This window comes from Leptonotus elevatus, chromosome 16, assembly GCF_054856555.1.
Source record: "Leptonotus elevatus isolate MCC_2025b chromosome 16, RoL_Lele_1.0, whole genome shotgun sequence".
Lineage (NCBI taxonomy): Eukaryota > Metazoa > Chordata > Actinopteri > Syngnathiformes > Syngnathidae > Leptonotus > Leptonotus elevatus.
This window is the reverse complement of record NC_141254.1, coordinates 16,082,008-16,101,643: the sequence shown is the minus strand read 5'-3', so window position 1 is coordinate 16,101,643 and position 19,636 is coordinate 16,082,008. Positions and strand designations below refer to the sequence as shown.

At 39.3% G+C, this 19,636-nt stretch overlaps 2 protein-coding genes across 3 annotated transcripts; one reads left to right on the top strand and one right to left on the bottom strand.

The window, feature by feature from the left end:
- The first annotated feature begins 263 nt into the window (after window positions 1-263).
- Window positions 264-5,290, top strand: gltpd2b (glycolipid transfer protein domain containing 2b). The gene is made up of 4 exons (XM_086098793.1): window positions 264-752; window positions 2,894-2,952; window positions 3,093-3,268; window positions 3,355-5,290. Exons 1-4 carry the CDS (start codon window positions 683-685, stop codon window positions 3,962-3,964), a joined length of 915 nt encoding a protein of 304 aa, XP_085954919.1. The 5' UTR covers window positions 264-682; the 3' UTR covers window positions 3,965-5,290.
- Window positions 5,291-5,973: 683 nt separating this feature from the next.
- Window positions 5,974-18,263, bottom strand: atp1b2b (ATPase Na+/K+ transporting subunit beta 2b). 2 transcript variants are annotated; one of them, XM_086098265.1, is made up of 8 exons: window positions 17,838-18,263; window positions 13,358-13,486; window positions 13,149-13,256; window positions 11,949-12,154; window positions 11,721-11,780; window positions 11,587-11,613; window positions 9,792-9,887; window positions 5,974-9,706 (listed from the first exon to the last, which is right to left on the bottom strand). In XM_086098265.1, exons 1-8 carry the CDS (start codon window positions 17,926-17,928, stop codon window positions 9,542-9,544), a joined length of 882 nt encoding a protein of 293 aa, XP_085954391.1. In that variant the 5' UTR covers window positions 17,929-18,263; the 3' UTR covers window positions 5,974-9,541. The 2 variants fall into 2 exon arrangements, with proteins under 2 accessions (XP_085954391.1, XP_085954392.1); XM_086098266.1 differs by lacking the exon at window positions 11,587-11,613 and having other exon boundaries at window positions 17,838-18,261.
- Window positions 18,264-19,636: the final 1,373 nt, after the last annotated feature.

Sequence of the window (19,636 nt, the reverse complement as noted above, 5' to 3'; positions counted from 1 at the left end):
GCTGAAATGCTCTTAATGGTCCATGTGTGAATGAGTTAGGGGGGGGGGGGGGGGGGTCGGGGGGGGGGGGGTCCGAGAGAGCGAGAATGGGGAGGGTGTTGGTGGGAGGAGAGAGAGTTAGTGTTTACTCAAACTGACCAGGAATATAGCTCATACATGTAGGAGAGGAGATGCATGTGGAGGAGGAGAAAGAAGACGTAGACGAGGGGGGTGTGTGTGTGTGTGTGTGTGTGGGGGGGGGGGGGGGGGGGTTACTAGCGGACACGCTGCCTTGTCTCTGCTTTATCAGCCAACCGCTGATCACGGACTGATCTCTGGACCCTCTCACGTTGAGCAACGGCATCTTGAGGGAATCATTTAGACACAAAGGCAAGACAAGACACGTGAATGGAAGTTGGATGAGAGGTGCGGGAGGGTTCGACGGCAAAATCCAGCGGCAGCACTTGACCGAGATGTACTGTAGATAGCCGCGCACTCTGAGGCACAATGGTGGAAACAACTTTTGATTTAAGGCTTTGGGGAGGAGTATGAAAGGTTCGAGGGCAAAGGGTGGGGTGGTGGGTTTTCACAGGCAAAAAGGGGGTCTGGCCAAGAAAGTCATTGTGGTGACAGGCAGTGCAAGGGACAAGGACTCATGTGAGACACGGGAGGAATTAGAAGAGAAGGAAAGTGGACTTCCAACATGGGTGTGAAAAGCAAAGCTGCCTTGGCCATCGTAGTCCTGCTGCTCTTCCTCGGCACGCTTTGGCTCCGTGAGTAAATGTCGTTTCTCTCCGTCTCCGTATGTATGCGTTGTATAATAAATCCATACAACCCCTCGTTGGGAATGTATATGGTCTAAATCAGTAATGTGTCACATGTTGCAGTGGCTGTAAAGAGCAAGTATGGCTGACGCACATGCTCACCCTAGAGTATATTTCATTTGGAAAATGGATTTGATTGATTTGGCCTGCTTGTGTGTATCAAGCAACGACTGACGTGTATGGAGCAAGGAACACATTTAAGTCAAATAGATGCCACACCACAACAATTTGAGGTGGGGGGGAAAAGCACAGTAATTATTACTTAAATTTTTTTTTTTATTAATGTAAGTGTCATCTTGGGCACTTTTAAACCACGTGTCAATATTGTATTGTGACAATACGGCATAAAAGTGGAAAAACGGATAAATAATTAACTCACAGTTTATTTACTCTACTTCTTTGAAACCGAATGACAACATAGACCCGGTGAACTCTTTTTCGAACCACTTATTGGTCTCGGGAGGCTGATCCTAAATCAGCCTCGCAGTGTGACAAGAAGCGCACAAGCCGGTTTGGAGGCTGAACTTTTCAGTTTTGGATGACCGAGGTTGCCCACGGATTTGTTACTCAATGGCAGCTTTTGTGGCTTTGGCTTGTGCAAAAATGCCAGGCGATCCGACACATAAAGTTAACTACTCTCTACTTCATAAGAATGACGGAATATATGATTTCTCTATAAAACACAAAATAATATTGATTTAGGAAAAAAAATACACTGGCTGTAAGAAGTGAATTTAAGCACATAGTAAATAAATACTTTTAATATTAAAAGTGTGGATTTTAAAATCTAGGATTACAATAGACACACCATATTTTGTGCTTTTTATATGCAACAAAAAACCCTACCCAAATCATAATACCCTTAATGATTTGTTTATACTTTGTAGTTATGGCATTCTAAACTTGAATTAGGGCAATTAATTCATCTCGCATACCAAACTCAATCAATCAAGCAATTGAACATTATTTATGTATTACGGTGTGTGTTTTTTTCCACTTCAACCCGAACAGTTTTCTTCAAGGAAAATAGTTCACACGATTTCGGTGCGATTGAGGCCCCGTTACCCACCAGTAAATATCAGTCCCGGCACTGAACAGCAGCCAAATCCCATTTTTACAATCAGAACAAAAGTAAGAGCAATCAGTAGTAAGATGATCATTTTAAAAGCAGTTACTTGGAAATAATGAATGTGATATTTTCATAATTTGGACCTTAAAGCAACACTAAGGAACTTTCAGTTTACGTTGATTATGACGGCATCATATGGACAAAAGCGGTATTGATATATCTGAAGAGCCACATAGGAAGACAAGTATATTGCGTTTTAGCTCACGCCAGCGAGTGAAATCCGGGCCAATGTTAATCTTTGACTGTCCTTTCATCCAGGGTAGCTTTTGACGTATGCCATAAAGTAGTCATCACATTTGTAGTTTTTTGTGTGGCAGTGTTCCTACCATCCTCCTCAAAGTTGCTTAGAGACAGTAAAATTGATACAGACCCCCTCAGGACATGGCAAAGGTACCATTCAACTAGTTTTAAGTCCATGTTTCATCAGAAGAGTTATGAAAATATTTTATTAAGGTTGAAAAGTTCCTTAGTGCTACTTTAACACAGAGCGGAAAGTGGAAGGAACCATTTTTTTTTGCTTGACAGTGTTATGAAAAGACTGTTTGGTTGTAAATAATTTGCATCTTTGCGTATAAAAAAAAAATCTACAGTATAGTTTTTAAACATTTATTAGTAGCAGATAGAATTGTTTAATATATGCCGCGGGCCGTCTAAAAATGGATGATGGGCCACAAATGGCCCCTGGGCCATAATTTGGACACCACTGGGCTACAGTAACTTGGCAACAGGTTAAAAACCCTATGAAAAATATCTAACAGTACACACGAAAAAAATGCTAAAAACAGATCTTGAAGACCTCCTGAGGTCAACATTTTTAATGTGTTATATCAGTCAAGAAGTATGCTATCATACAAGTTATACCGTTTTTACATAACGGAGTGTAAACTATTATTTGTAGTGTTTTTTTTGTTGTTGTTGCTGTCCAAAACAAAAACTTTTATTTTGACTGTCGCTAATGCAGATGGGGGTTTGGATTACCACTGGGATGCTTGTCTAAAAGGCTACAATCAACTGAATGAGGTACGTTGACACAATTAGCATATTTAGCTTCGAATGATTCTTCTGGTTGATTTGACTAAATCAAACTTCTTTCCCCCCCCCCCCCCATGTCATCTGCACACACGCACCTCCCCATCCCAACCCCACCCCCCCTACATCAGGCACACCAGCTGTCCAACAGCAGCGCCTTCGAAGGGTCCGATGGTTCCCAAGTCAAGGAGTGCCCCGGACAGACCTTCCAGGTGTCGCTGCTACTCGTCCACCTGCTGGCGTCGCCGGCCTTCACCTCTGACGTGCTGCTGCAGCCTTATCTCTCCAGCTGGGATGAGTTAGTCAAGTAAGAACTTTAGAATATGACGCCACCACAGTGTTGTGAATTTCATTTATGACGGTGATGATTCATAATTGTTACGTGTCCGCCAGGTTTATGGATGCTCTGGGCCCCATGGTTGGCCTTATATCGAAAGAGATAGTAACCAAAACCTCCATTATCCGGGAAGTGGCGCTTCTAGCCCAAGCTAACCCTGAAGCGGAGGTGAATCCAGATTCTGAAAACACGGTGAGCTCAAAGGCCGCAGAGGAGTATTTTGACCCCTCGCAGCATTTCGGTGCTTACCACTCAGTGCGCTCCATGATCTGGGTGGAGTTGAAACGAGGCTTAGTGGATTTCAAGCAGCAGACGGACTCTGGCTGCCGGACTCTTCTGCGACTGCACCGAGCGCTGCTTTGGCTCAAGCTCTTTCTAGACAAGCTGGCCGAGACCCCCGAGACGGGCCGGCTCAGGAGCCCGTCGGACCTGTGCCGCGAGGCCTACAAGACCACCCTGGCCAACCACCACTCCTGGTTTGTGCGCAGGGCTGCCGAGCTGGCCTTCATCGCCATGCCCGAGAGGGGCTTCTTCTTCAGGCTGCTGTGTGTACAGAACCAGGAGGAGCTGAGCGCTGTCCTGGGACGGGTGGTCCGGGCCATTGGGGTGGTGTATGACAGGACGCAGAAAGCTCTGGAGGAGAATGGCATGCTGGATTTGCCATAAAAAAAAAAGAGGCTGATCCGATAGAAGCCGTTGTTACCACATTGAAGGCTGTGGATTCTTGGACATCTAAATGGTCAAAATGTGAATGAACATACAGTATTCCAACTCCAATTGCCATATTTGTTTTGCAAACAGATCATTTGTTTGTTATTCAATTAACTATAATGTTTCCATATGTGCCCTCAGAGGCTTTTTAAGGCAGCTAATGATGCAGTTGACCTTTGGGGTTGTAAAGAGAAGCCGATGCAGAAGTGCCTTAATAGTGCATTTATTCTAATGGCCAGCAGGTGGCAAACTTCACTTAACCCAGCGTTTCTCAACAGTCACCCGTTTTACATTAGAAAAATCTCACAGCTTGCTAACAAAAACGTCACAAACAATGTCTATCTTGAAAATCTATTTGACGACAAAGCTGATAAACAGGAAGTCATGACGACTTATTCTGATGAGTGGCAACAGGGCGATACGCAGATAGACGAATACATAAAATAGCTTTCGGGCAAATAATTGGATCATTTCACACTGGTTGGGAATCACTGACTTAACCTAATAGCTTGGCAAACATTTCACTAATGAGCTTAAGGTCCACGTTGTTAGCTTGAAGTCCAGGATAATATATAACTTATTGATTAGGCAAGGGCTATATTTAAAGGACCAAATGTGCATTTTCCTCATGCTATTTTTTTATGGCAGCTCTGCAATACAAGACGTGAAAACTTCACTTTTAAGATTTTTTTTTTCATAACCTTGACAACTGAAGAATCACCTTTAAGAGAGCCTTAAATTTGGAAAATGTGCCTTGCATGTTAATACCTATAATAGGGATGCTCTGTATCATTTTTTTCCCCCCCAGACCAATATTGACTCTATACGAAGTATCATTATGATTATTACGACACCTTAAAATATGGCTGGTATGGCCTGATACCGATACATAGTCAGCCTTTCTGGAACTGATGTCAATATAAATATTTTTGCAGGCTCATTTGTAAAACGGATAGTAAAGAGAGCATGCAAATTTCAACAATATACTATTTATACAGTCAACGTATGTTGTGACCCTGATGTTAATTTCAACTACTTTAATTTTGAACTGCAAAAGTATTTCCTGGAGATTTAGTGCAGTACCTCAAAACGCATCTTGCTCTAAATTGATCAGTTAGCACTGTGACCAATTGCCTGTAATGGAAAGATATTTTACATGCTGGACATTAATGGTGCTTCACTATTATGAAACTGTGCGGTATTAATGCGTCAGTATTATGTGATGAGTTTTTAACTGAAATTATTCTCAATAAAAATAACAGTGCCTGTTTGTCAACATTGCTTTGTGGTTACAGCTCTCTCTTGTTGTAGAATAAAATATGACCACTATCTCTCAAATAATGATTAATCAGGGTTCGAAATCGAGGAGCAAAAAGATCTTCGAACCCAAACCACTGTGTACTGGTCTTTATGGGACTATTTTAAACCCACAAATACCTCTAATGCCAGGTAATCCGTCCTGTCTCGCTTTTCTAAGAAGACGGTACGAGGTTGGACAAAGGTGATGAGAGATCAGAGGAGACCTTTGAGTGAAACTGGGAGAGAAAGTACACCTCGAACGTCCTTGTCGTGCAATAGCCCACATTCAGGCATTCAACATGAAAGAAGATTTATGGTTTGGGGATAAATATATAATAAATGTGATTGTGGAAAATATGTTTAAAAAAAAAAACCTTTAACCTTTGACCCGTACTTTGCTGCGTGTCCCTGATCCCTCCCTCACTTACCTCATTTACGACACATGCCTCACCCTATTACAACATAACCACTATTAGGTTACTAGTAACTACTAACCACTACAATCGGAACACTGGCATTGTGTGCTGGGAGGATTAATAGCCAATGAGATGACTTGAGATTTCATCCCACCCAATAATGTTTGTCATTTGCGGATCTTCTTCCCCCTGCAGTTACCATTTGCCACTTGGAAAAAAAGCTCAGAGGCAGACGCCACACTTCTGCGGTTGAGTTTCCCTTAAATTACATTTATTAATTCTCTATCCTGTTTTGCAGTAAACATGAGCAAAAATATACATACAGTCAGAGCAAAAAATACAAATCCAGAATAGAATTATTATCCATTTGGGCAACAAAACTGAGCGGATTCTTCTCTTTGCACCACATTCCAGGGTATGATTTTAGATGAGGGTTGTATAAGGGAGGGTTGGGGGTATTGTTATATTTCTTCTTCTTCTAAAAAAAAAAAACATCTTTAGTATACTTCTATCAATATTTTTGGCTGGAACACATTGTGTCTTTATCCAGGAAAGGTTTACACACAACTCATTCATTGCAAACCTGAAAACCTTTTAAGATGGGGCAACGGTGGAAATATCACACGCACACATACATAAAAAATACAAAAACAAACGAGAGAGCCTTGTCAACCAAATAGTTTTTACCATTTGATGAATTAATGATGAAAACCGTCCATGTGTCTCCAGTAACACGATACAATCCGAGCGGATACATTCTCTAAACTTCACAACAAAACTCCCATAAAAAATAGTCTGTCACAAACAAAACTTTGTCAGTTGTTGCCTTTTGACGCCTTGTCACATCCGTTTTCCATAAAATATATTGCTTTCTGATGACATCTCCAAATTATCAACGCAAATAGATAAAACGGAGATGAGAGAATAACCTGGACACTGGCAACAACACGTTCTGTCCACCAGGAGGCACTGTTATGTCTTTTTAAAACACTTGTGCGTATTCCTGTTATGTAAGAGGAGGTCTTTTTTATAACAGTTGCTTTCTGCACTCGCATGAATCCTACAATATCTGATTTTTGCTCTCTAAAGGAAAACTGAAAGTGGAATGAGGATCTTTGGTTGAAGAACTCATCTTCACATGCAGATGGCTAAAGAAAGAACGTTTTGAGTTATGTTGTGTCATTTAACGGCTGTTGATGAATTATGAAGCGATATCCAGGGTAATAAAACTCGGAAATGAATGAATGATCCCTTTTCCAGCTCTATTTTGGAGGTGATGCTTGTCAAGGAGGAGGAGCAACAAAGTAGGGCAAAGAAGTTCAGCGTGTCGGCTCTGGATTAGCCCACCAGATTAAGAGATTAGAGTGAAATTAAGTGTTGCAGAAACATCAGAGAAGCGTGCGCGTGAATGGACAAAAAAAAAAATCAAATCTTGAGATTATATCTAATAAAATGCTTTATTTGCATGATTTAAATGGCTGGATCATAATTGAGATGCTTAGATTTAAGATTATTTAGGGCAAACCACTTTTTTTTTTTTTTAAAGGTGCGTGGTATGTATGAAATGACCATTTTGTTTATTTGAGGCCTTTCCGATATCAATCTACCAAGTAACATATTGACGACGCAAACCGGGATGATAAAAAAAACACACAAACTATCACTATTAACTCATTCAATGCCATAAATTCATAAAAAAAGAAAGAAAAGATTATTAAAAATTAGGGGCGACGGGCGATTAACATTTTTTATTGTAATTAATCGTATGACTTCACGAGTTAACTCACAATTAATCACACATTTTATATCTGTTTTAAATGTACAATAAAAAAAAAAGTCTAGGTTTTCATACTCTTGTTAACAAAAGTGGGAAAAAAATGCGAAACTAATAGAAATAGTTCAAATGCATTTTTGACGTCTATAGTCGTCAATGGCAGTGAATGAGTTAAAACCGCCTCAAGAACTGAAAACGCAAATTCAAGTCACTGTCACCATAAAAGCACAGCAACGCAAATCAATAACAATAAAAAATATAAATAATCGATTTCAGAGGCCTGACAAATTAATAGAACAAAATAAAAAAAACCTCTAAATATCATGTGGATATTAGTTTAAACACTGCAAACAAAAATAACGAGTGCACGTTCAGTTGGTGTTTTTTTTTGCTCATTATAAAATCTACGGCGACAAAATATCATCAATTGATCCGATTTCAAGTATTCCCACACACTAAAACGCAAGTCAGGTGAACTGGAGACAGTGTAAGGTTGCGTTTTTGAACTCATGGAAGGAAGACCTTGTAAAATGCTCTCAAAACATCCCACGCTAATGACGATGCAGGATTAGTCGGCTCGAGGATCAATCATTCATAATATACGGATTTCATGACTATTGCACAACGCATGCAATTTCCCGACCCATGGTATGAAATGTGTTATCGTACTGAACATACGCGCAAACACTGAAGCCACAAACACACATTTAAAGGTTTTAAACTCTTTCTGATTCGATTTTTGTGTTTAAAGGGGAAGTCAACCCCCACCCCCAAAAAAATTCGGCCCCACTAGTCTAAATATGGTATTCTGGTTAATATTGCGTTAGTGGAATATGAATTAAGCAGCGAAATACAGCCGTTTTTTAATCAATATCAGAAGGCGGCCATTTTGTCCCTTGCTGTCGAGTGAAAATGACATCACAGTTGTTCCGGTCCAAGGTAGCAAGCAATCACAGCTCGGCTTCAGAAAACAGGTGAGCTGTGATTGGTCGTTGCCTGAGCCATGCGCAACTGTGATGTCATCTTCAGACCACAGGAAGTAGCAAAATGGCCGCCTTCAGACGTGGATTAAAAACGGCTGGATTTTGCTTCGTAGCTCATATTCCACAAATGTAATATAAAACAGAATGTCACGTTTAGATTAGCGAGGTCACGTCTAACATAATTGTTCAAGAAATGTTTAAGGTTGACGTCCCCTCTATTTCTGTCCCTCCTGGTGGTCAGTTTTTTTCCTCCACACCGAGCAAAGAGCGGGGACACAGTCCTACCTTCATAGCACACGAAAGACAATACACACATGCAAAATGGCTTCATCTCAGCATCCACCCGTCAAGATATACATGGTCGGATTATTCTTTTTTTAAGTGCAACAAGTTCGTTTTAGGGACGGGCATGGCTGATTGTTTGTGGAGAATCCGGTCACAAAATGGAGTGCACGACTTCCACCAGCAGAGGTGCTGTTGAGTCTGTTTTCAGAAGTCTTGTCGTATTAGAATGAAAAAAAAAAAGGATTTCAAATATACCAGATTTATTGATGGTTAATTTAGAGTTATGCCCGTCCCTAGTCCAGCTCTGAGGTTAAGATATCGAAATAAAAATCGCAGATTGCACATTTTGCATCGGTGTGTACTACGTACTGTTATAGAGGAACGCTCGACATCGAGGCAGCAAGATAGGAGCGGCGATACAGTGGCGTCGCTGAATCCTTGCAAACATTTTAAAAACACGCATTATAGCCTTCATATCCCCTTTTCGCTTGTCATGCAGTATAAATAGACGTCACCTCAAATTAATTTACAGAAACAAATTTTGTCCCCAAGCTCACAGACAGAAACAATTACAGGATCGCCACCCTTTATTCTCATCACCCACACCCGGACAGACGATGTCCACCCCCATCTTCTTTTTTTTTTGTCTTTTTTTTTTGGGAGGGGGTTGTAAACAAAAGCCGCAAAGGGTGGGAATGCTGCAATTGCTTTCTGCGCATGTGCAATGTTGCAGAGCATGAAGTTTTCAGAGGTGGAAAAAAAAAGGCTTTAGAACCTAATTGGTGTTGATCCTCAGCTTGAAAGACACTCGTCCGGCAAACTTGTCTCTTTCGGTCCCGGTGGGAATGTTGTTGGCGTTGATCTTGCACTCGATGTTGACGTCTTCGTTGACGGTGATGTTAAGGAACTTGACGGCAACCAAAGGCTGGGAGTAGTTCACCTGGAACAAAAAGGCAAGCCAACGTTCGAGTGGAGGAATCCATTTGATCGTTAAAGAGACCAGATTTCCATCCAGGACGTCTTACCTGAGCTTTCTTGCCGTAGTAAGGGTAGTACATGAGGTTGAAAGTGCCATTGGGAGGAAAGTACATCAATTCTCCAATTTTGTTAGTGTCTTCTCTCTGTGGGGGTGAAACAATTTCATGCGTCATGGCCTAAAAATGCGTCTTGCTGGATTGTAGGCGAGTGGGGGGGTGAGCCTCATTAATCTCCTACTTTTCTTCAAATCTCATTACTCGACACGTCCGCCGTCTCTTTTGATGGTCGATTAAACGCACACGATGTAACAACAACAAAAAAAATATATATATATATATATTCTCATTTAGTACAATTCAGAATAGATTTTAAATGTCCCAAAATCGATTTTATTTAAATTATTTTATATTGTCTTGCCTTTGTGTGTGCCTTTATTTGGAGCGCTGTTCATGTTGTACCCGATTTGGCCACTTAGGGGGCAGTGTGGTTCCACGCGGTCTAATACACTGTTAAGTTGTAGCCACATTAGAGAGTAGAAGGAAAATGATCAAGTTATTCCAATAAAAAAAAAAATTTTTTTGTTTTTTTTGCAGTGTGGAGCTGTTCTTTTGAGTGATAAAAGTGCCGCGAGTAGCGCGCTAATTAGCATTAGCGAGTCAGACTGGAGTAGATCATTACAATTCCTTGCACATCTATAGATTGAAGCAAAAATCATTGTCAATCAAATCGTTTCGGATAAAAAAATCGTTCTCAATCGAAAATCGATTCTGAATCGAATCGCAGGCCCAAAAATCGGAATTGAATCGAATCGTGAGAGATTCATAGATTCCCACCCCTAATCCAAAACCCAAACTATCCAAGTTAATTAAATTCAAAAGGAACAAAAAAAATCATCAACAATGTCAAACAAGTTTACATCTGTTGTACATCTCTCATAAAATACAATATTGATACTTATAAATACACACATACATTATATGCATAAACATTGGATATGTTTGAATTATTATTCTAGGAATCTAACAGTGTTACACATGAAATTGTCCTATACATCTAAGTGAATAGACTATAAAGCTATTCTACTCACAATTCACCACATTAGGTACGCCTGCACAGTCAAAAAGGAACACTTGCGTTAACGAATCATTTGCTTTATTATGGGGCAGAATTGCACTAAAGAGCTATTTCTAATATGTTGGTTACCTTATTTGGTTGGCAAAGCAGCTGTTATAGTTTGATGTCGTGCATTTTTACACCATCATAAAATACAACCACATTAACTCATTCACTGCCATTGACGGCTATAGATGTCAAAAATGTAATTCAATTAGTTACATTTTTACCCACTTTTGTTATAAGAGTATGAAAACTTAGGAATTTTTTTTATTGTACATTTATGAGAGTTATAAAATTTGTGATTAATCGTGAGTTAAGTATTGAAGTCATGCGATTAATTACAATTAAAAATTTGAATCGCCTGACGTTTTTATTTATTTTTTTAATCGTAATTAATCGCATAGATTCACTAGTTAACTCACGATTAATCACACATTTTATATCTGTTCTAAATGTACAATAAAAAAATTCTAGTTTTTCATACTCTTGTTAACAAAAGTGGAAAACAAATGTTAAACTAATAGAAATGGTTCAAATGAATTTTTGACGTCTATAGCCGTCAATGGCAGTGAATGAGTTAATAAACATACCGTATTGTTAAACTGTAAAAATGGAAAGTCACATTTTTTTAGTGCAGGTATACTTAATGAAGTATCAGCTTTCTATTCATGAAGACAGTCTACTGCTATATAGAATTGAACCCGACACCACTGGACTCATTCTTACCCATTCATTTTTGCCAACTTTGTACCTCTGACAGTGGGAACATTCACGAGAAAAAGCAACGCAAGTTTGTAGATGAGGCAGTGAAATGGCTGCGAGCAGTAGAATGTGAGTTATTTTGAGCTTTTGTGGGTTACCTTTGCGCCACAGGTGATAAAAGGAGCCTGTCCATCCTTTCCTGGCAACATTCCAATCACCTGGAGGGAACCAAACACAAGCCGGATTTAAAAATAACAACCGAGAGCGATGTTGCCGTTATTTTTAAACTGGGATTTTTTTTCCCTCATTCCCGACCCGTTCCACTATCGCAGGCACTCCACGTCTCCTAGCAACACCATCCCATTCCTTCCTCTGCTCTTTCATACCCGATTCATCTTGATAATGATGCATGGCTTGCCGTCGTGGTATCCATAGAAACGGTCATTGAGTCCCGAGCAGTCCATCAGAACGTCGCGTTTGAACTGACACGAGCGCTTGGGGTTGTTCTTCACGTCGCCGCTGTCCTCCTGCAAGAAGTGCTGGTCCGGTTTGCATTCGTCGTTTTTCTGGTCCTGGACGGAGCTGTTGTAAGCTGCGGAGGAAAGCCAGGACAGGACCTTGACATTTGTTCGGAGGGGGTTTTTGCTTATGAAAAGTGATCTGTTAGACAAAGATATATATAATATCAAAAATAAAAATACATTCTAATCCGCCGGTGTATGTTATTAGGCAAAGATAATAAATTAATACATTAAAAAAAATACATTAAAAAAAGTATATATATATATTTAAAAACATATATATAAATATATTAAAAAAATATATATCTATATAAAAATATATTTAAAAAATATATATATGTGTATATAAAAATATATTTAAAAAAAACCTCTCTATATATATATAAAAATACATTTAAAAAAAAAACTATATATAGGGGTGTTAAAAAATCGATTCGGCAATATTACAGCGCGCAATTCTTGAATCGATTCAATATGCGGTCGAATCGATTTTTAAACATCAATGTTTTATGGGAATATTCAACAAAACGTCTTACTTAGGGTTCACACATTAAGCATTAAGAATGCTATATTAATGGAACATTAAGCCTTAATATTTTATTTCAATGCTGTTCAAACATGAAACCGATTACAACAGATTGTTTGTTAAATAAAGTGGCTCACAGTTATAAGCCTAAAGTTTCAGATCAATAAATTCATTTTCGTACAAATCTTAGTGTACATGTTTACGGATTAGTATTTTCTAAATTTTACAAAATAAAAAATAAAAAATCGCAATAATATATTTATAGATTTGTTTCGGGATTAATCGGTATTGAATCGAATTGTGGGCTATGAATCGTGATACGAATCGAAAGGTACTAGGCAATTCACACCCCTAATACATATATATATATATATATATATATATATATATATATATATATATATAAAAATTAAAAAAATAATATATATATATATATATATATATATATATATATAAAAATTAAAAAAATAATATATATATATATATATATATATATATATATATATATAAATAATTAAATAAATTGTTCTCAGACATACGTTCCAGGAACTTGTCCAGGGCTTGACTGTACATGTCCCAGCTCTCGGTGTTCTCGATGTTATAGACAATCTCAAAGGTCTCATCGGATTTGGGTCTAATCACCATCCCTGCGAGATCCAGAGGAAAAAGCAGCGGTCAGCGCAACATGCCACAGACAGTTGACCTGTGCTCGCTCGCGCGGCTCTTATCTCCAGTTACTATAGCGCACCTGGTGTGGTGAGCCTGTCCTGCCAGGTCGGCTTGTGCTCATCCAAAGTCTGCAGCATGACGTACATGGTAAGCGCAAACAGGCCGGCCAGGAAGATGTAGAAAACTAAATAGAAGAGGAGGATGAGACCTGTGGACAAAAAAGGGACGGGATCATTTGATGATTTCACAACCACACATTATATCCAATGAATTGAAAGTCGGAAAGGTATCAAAAGGACCCCTGCGACCCTTGTGAGGAATAAGCGGTTCCGAAAATGAAATGTATTTCTTATTTTTGCTGTACTAGAATAAAGTGTAATTGCACATTCACTTCAGTAGGTGGCAACGGTGCTCTCATTTATTCATTTATTTTTCATTTCAAGCAAATTGATGCACTTCAAATCTTTTCTGTGACAGACTGAAAAAAAAAAAAAGTTGCAAGTTGATATATATTTCTTTCTTTTTTGTTTTCTTTCAAGGGGAAGTCAAACCAAACATTTTCTTTACAATATTATGTTCTATGCAGCCCCATTAGTCTAAACATGGCATTCTGAGTAATATTAGGAATTAGAGTTAAGCAGCAAAATCCACCCGTTTATACCGATGTCAGGGGGCGGCCATTTTGCCACTTGCCTTCAACTGAAAACGACATCATAGTTGCTCAGGGCTCAGGTAACGACCAATCACAGCTCATCTGTTTTCTGAAGCTGAGCCGTGATTGGTTGTTGCCTGAGCAATTGTGATGTCGTGTACACGGGAGGTCTTTTAATTAATTAACTACAAGGGAGAGTATCTGCGTGTGTATCAGAAAAGCAATAATGTAAAGGATGTGACTTCATAGCATTAAGCGGCAACTTCTTTCAGCATCACTTTCTTCGGAAATGGCAATTTGCTATCCTAAGTACTTAATAAATGTGTCTTTTTATTATAGGTGTGCCAAAAAAAAAAATGTTCTCATAAGAATCGAGATTCTCATTTAGTACGATTCAGAATCAATTTTAAATGACCCAAAAACGATTTTATTTAAATTATTTGATACCGTCTTGCCTTTGTCTGTGTGTGCCTTTATTTCATGTTGTACCCGGTTTGGCCACTGAGGGGCAGTGTGGTTCCACGCGGTCTAATACACTGTTAAGTTGTAGCCTAATTAGAGAGTAGAAGGAAAAAGTCACGATCAAGTTATTGCAATAAAAGTTTTTTTTTTCCCCCCCAGTGTGGAGCCGTTCTTTTGAGTGATAAAAGTGCCGCGAGTAGCGCGCTAATTAGCATCAGCGAGTCAGACTGGAGTAGATCGTTACGATTCCTTGCACATCTACAGATTGAAGCAAAAATCATTGTCAATCCAATCGTTTCGAATAAAAAAATCTTTCTCAATCGAAAATCGATTCTGAATCGAATCGCACACCCAAAAATCGGAATCATGAGACAATTCAATGATTCCCACCCCTACTATTCATGTTTTTAATTCGGTTATTGAGACATCTCTCAGTCTGCTCAACCATAACGAGCCATCCATCCATCTTGTCTGTGACGTTCCCGCAGCCAGTCTTAAAAATAGCATTTTCTATCACACATCCTCCATTTTTGCCACAGACACCTGGGGCCTGCGCAGGGTAGCAGCTGAGCGCCTTGACCCCCATGCCCCCCCCCCCCCATGCCCCCCTCAGCGTGGACCTCTCTGTCTCTTTCAGCGGGGCCGCATCTGCATCGGCTCACTGGAATGGAATCCGCAACAAAATGTCAAGGGAAGGATGCTCAACAGGGGAGTGTTGGATATGTGTATAGGAGTGCCTGATGAATTATTTGCAATGGGAGAGTGAGTCGGGGGGGGGGGGGGTTGATATTGGATACAGTAAAAGTGCTTGCTGACTCATTAATATTAAAGATGATTAAGACCGAGCAAGGGTGACACATTACGAAGGATAACGATGGAGGATGTCAGAAAAGACAGTTTTCAAGTTTTCAGGTGATTTGCCGTCATTCATTTTTCGGGGTTTACGTCCGGCCTTCTATAATGACGGTAGATACACAAGTGGCACCTTTTCGAGTTGAAAGCAAAGAACATGGGGTCCGTTCGGCACTCTGCTCTGTCACGAGGCAATTCATGAATATAGGGAACGCTGTTCAGCGGCTCTTTTAATTAGCTGATCAAACAAACAAAACAAGGCTTTGAGATGTGATGCTTTTCATGTGCTTTCTTTAAAAACGCCGGCTTTGTTATTTCGGTCCCCTTTGGATCATGCACATACCTTTTTTGGGAGCAGGAGGAGAAGAGGAGGCTGCTTCAATGAATAGGACATCTGGAATCAACTTATATGTATAATGTACACGTATGGAGATACGTACGTTCACGCTTACATGGAAATGTACGTAAACGTGGATTTAGGGCTGCGCAATGAATCGAAATTCAATTACAATTTCAATTGTTACGCTGCATTACAAGATCGGCATAATCGTCAACAAGACTAAAAGATTATTAACTCATTCACTGCCATTGACGGCTATAGACGTCAAAAATTCATTTGAACTATTTATATTAGTTTCACATTTTTTTCCCACTTTTGTTAACAAGAGTATGAAAATATTTTTATTATTGTCAGACTTAGTTAATATAGATTTTTTTAAACATTTTTATATTTTTTAAAAATATAAATATTTTTATATACATATATATATATTTTTATATATTTTTATATATACATATTTTTTATAATATATTTTTGTATTGCCCATTTAGAACAGATATAAAATTTGTGATTAATTGTGAGTTAACTAGTTAAGTCATGCGATTAATTACGATTAAAAATTGTAATCGCCTGACGCCCCGAATTTTTAATAATATTTAAGTCGCGTCAGGCGATTACAATTTTGAATCGTAATTAATCGCATGACTTAACTAGTTAACGCACAATTAATCACATATTTTATATCTGGATTTCTAGAATTTTTTTTATAGGTTTTCATACTCTTAAAAAAAAAAAAGTGGATTTTTTTTTCAACTAATAGAAATAGTTCAAATTTATTTTTGATGTCTATAGCCGTCAATGGCAGAGAATGCTTCAAATAATTTCATTTGTCTTGCTATTTTTAAATGTTTAAACATTTTCTTGTTTTGTAGAAATGTTTTTTTTTTTGAATAATCCTGATTATGATTTTTTTCCCCATAATCGAGCAGCCCTACGTGGATACGTATCTAGATGCATGTTGCGCAATACAATTCAAGAACGATTCATGATAAAGTGGAATGATTCAATTCGGCTCAATTCAGCGAGATTTCAATTTAATCGGGTACGGTTCAGCTCAAGTGGGTGTGTCGAATAGTGCACACTCAAGGAAGTACTCAGGTTTGCCCCATCGGGCTTTTTGCTCTAATGCACTCTAGACAGTACTTGGCACGATTACCGGGATATGGATGACCATGCAAAACAAGAGCGTTGCTAAAAAGGAAAGCAGCTGAGAAGCATTGAAGGTGATGTGCGTGGTTAGAAGCGTGCTAAAAGGTGAAAAGCTAAGTCCAGGTGTGTTCCATGTAGTAGCTAAGCACTGAAATAGCTCAATTAGGCGGCCTTAAGCGAGCACGGCTTAAAAAGGCCTCCAGACCTTAAAGCGCCTGGGACACATTGAGCTGGATTAACTGGCACAGCCGCCGGAAGAATCCAACAAACGGAAGCTCCAATCATTCGTGAAAGAATAGTTTCAAATCAGGATTTGGGATAAAAATTTAAAAAAAGAAGTGATTATTGGTCAACCAATTCTGACTTGTGTTGTCATTTTATTTCAAAAGAAAATTCTGACATGACGCCATTGCAGTCATTAGATTAGGATTAAATCCCTGACTGAGGGCTGGGTCAGAGTGGAAGGTGATACAAATAGCATTTGGCTCTTGGCTTTACTCAGATTACAATTTCCCAATGTCATCCGAATGGAGCCGTATGCACTCCACATTATCTAGGAAAGTTCGTTAGGATGCTTTTATTTCCTTCTAGTATGGCTTTCTTCAATTCAGTGTTCACTGTGAGCACGTTTTTTTGTTGTTGTTGTTTTCAGGGTGCAAATCTGCTCATTTATGACATCATGTCCTGTCAATTCTTGCTCCTGTAACTTCATCCAGCCGCGTGCGAGTCTTCCCCTGAAAGGACGATGACGCGCATTCTTTGCAACAAGCCTGAAACCTGTTCCTTGCCCGCCGCGTCGCCCAATAAGGCCAACCTGGCATTTACATCTTGTAAAATATTTACCAGATGCACCATATGCCGCCCTCCACCCTTATTGCTCAGCGCATTGCGCAATGGAAGCGTTGCTATATAAATTAATAAATAAAGACAAGGAGGAAATAACCAGCCTGGCTTGCTCGCATTTTCAACAACGGGGCGTCAGAGTGACGCGAGCCGCCACTTGAGTCTCCAGCTTGCAGATTAAAAGACATCAGACAAGAGAATGTGTTGCAAGGCTCCATGTTTGCTGCATTGCAATGTGTCGCCGGACAGCACAGTACTCACCCCAGCTGCTGGCTGTCCTGCCCAGAAACTCCCTCGTCCTCGGATTCCATATATACTCCTTCCAATCGCCTTTTTCCCCATCCTTTGCCATTTTACTTTACAGGATCAAACCCCTTTAAAAAAAATAATAATAAAAAAAAAATGTAACAAACGCGCCCTAATGCAATGGGAATCCAATTAGCCAATGAGGAAAGAGGGACTCTTTTTTTTTTCTCCAAGTGATGGGGGAGCGGAAAATGAGTGCAAATTGGTGGGAAAGCAACGAGAAGCCTATCTAAGGATGGAGAAGGGGAGACTAAAAGTAAGAGGTAGCCCGGTCCGAGTGAGTGCCCTCCCCCCCAGCTCTTGTCTTCATGCCGCAGAGTTTTGATGAGTGCTGCAGAAATCTAGTGATACTGCGGTAAAGCGCACCCCCGCCCTCTTCTCTCAGCCTCCATCCGCTCCCACCGAGCTGCTAACCCCCCCCCCCCCCAAACTCCCTCCCCCAGTTGCGGCCGTAGCCAATCATCTGCACCCCCCCGCCGCCCCCTTGCCACCACTCAATCGGCATGCCATATGAAAGACAAACCCACGACCGAATGGTATGCTACTAAAGCGACTCTGATTGGTTAATTCACCGACGTCACCGTAGAAAGAAGATTACAGTTTATCCCCGCAGACTCGCGGTTCGGCATCTGCGGATTCACCTTTTCAAATTCACCGCAATACTTAAAACAAATAAATAAATAAAAATGATGATTATTATTATCATCATCATCATCATCATGGATTTTTATTTTATTTTGGAGGCCAGTCCTATTTTTTGTGGAAAATCAATTTTAGGCTCCCCAAAACACCACCAAAAAAAAGTTATGTTTTTTTTAATGGGGGTAAATAACTCACTATAATATTGAACTTAATGAAAGCACGTAAAGAATAAAAATAATTTGCACATCAAGTATTTTTTCCCGGCTCCTTCTGGTGTGCATGACTCGGCCACCAGGTGGCGGTATAGTACAACTATGCAGACTAACAAAGAGGAGAGGTTTGTAATATACAGTAATGTTGTTCATTTTTACTTCAAACTGCTGCTTGTTGTGAAGCGAGCTGAGTTGAGTTCACTAAAGCACTCTGTTCTCAAATTTTCGTTCACAACTTAGTCAAAGCAAAAAATTGGCAGAACTCTCGCCCATATCTTTGCCCATATTTTGCATTTATTAATACAATGTGAAGTCAACTTCCATGCTAAACATGTCAGATTTATAGAGTTGCATGTTGATATTTGTCTGATCATACTATGTTAAAATAGAATTATTGTGAGAACTAATCACCACGATCACCGTCTTCACATAAATATAGGTCATAGGTCTTTTATGGAAAAAAAGAAAATAATTTAAGCAACTTATTTCATAAGTGTGTATCAAAACGGTAGCCCTTCACAATCAGTACATGAAAAGTAGTTTGGTGACCGTGGTACATCTACTGTTGTGTGTGAAAATTAATTCAATGCAAAAAAAAAAAAGTCAATGTATTTTGATTTTTGTAGTCAAATCCTTCCTACTGGTGTAGCAAAGGTGCAATACTGCAGTACTCCACCAGACAACTTTGTGCTGTTTTTGAATCAATTCATATATACATTTTTAGAAATAAATTATTTATGAATACAACAGTCTCTTATGTTTTTTTTGTTTTGGGTATAATGTTGTATTTGTATATCCAACAGCTTCATTTTTGTTGTAATATTTATTTTATATTTAATACAGAGTACGTTTTCTGTCTGTTTAAGAGACATTTAGTTTACCATTGAATAAATAAATGCA

What these genes read in the sequence shown, in the direction of transcription:
- gltpd2b (XM_086098793.1), top strand. Translation starts at nt 683, where the DNA reads ATGGGTGTGAAAAGCAAAGCTGCCTTGGCCATCGTAGTCCTGCTGCTC. An exon ending in GCTACAATCAACTGAATGAG is followed by an intron (nt 2,953 to 3,092) that starts GTACGTTGACAC and finishes CCCCTACATCAG; the next exon opens with GCACACCAGCTGTCCAACAG. An exon ending in AGCTGGGATGAGTTAGTCAA is followed by an intron (nt 3,269 to 3,354) that starts GTAAGAACTTTA and finishes CGTGTCCGCCAG; the next exon opens with GTTTATGGATGCTCTGGGCC.
- atp1b2b (XM_086098265.1), bottom strand. Translation starts at nt 17,928, where the DNA reads ATGGCAAAGGATGGGGAAAAAGGCGATTGGAAGGAGTATATATGGAAT. An exon ending in GGACAGGCTCACCACACCAG is followed by an intron (nt 13,257 to 13,357) that starts GTGCGCTATAGT and finishes TGGATCTCGCAG; the next exon opens with GGATGGTGATTAGACCCAAA. An exon ending in TTATCACCTGTGGCGCAAAG is followed by an intron (nt 11,614 to 11,720) that starts GTAACCCACAAA and finishes TCCCACTGTCAG; the next exon opens with AGGTACAAAGTTGGCAAAAA.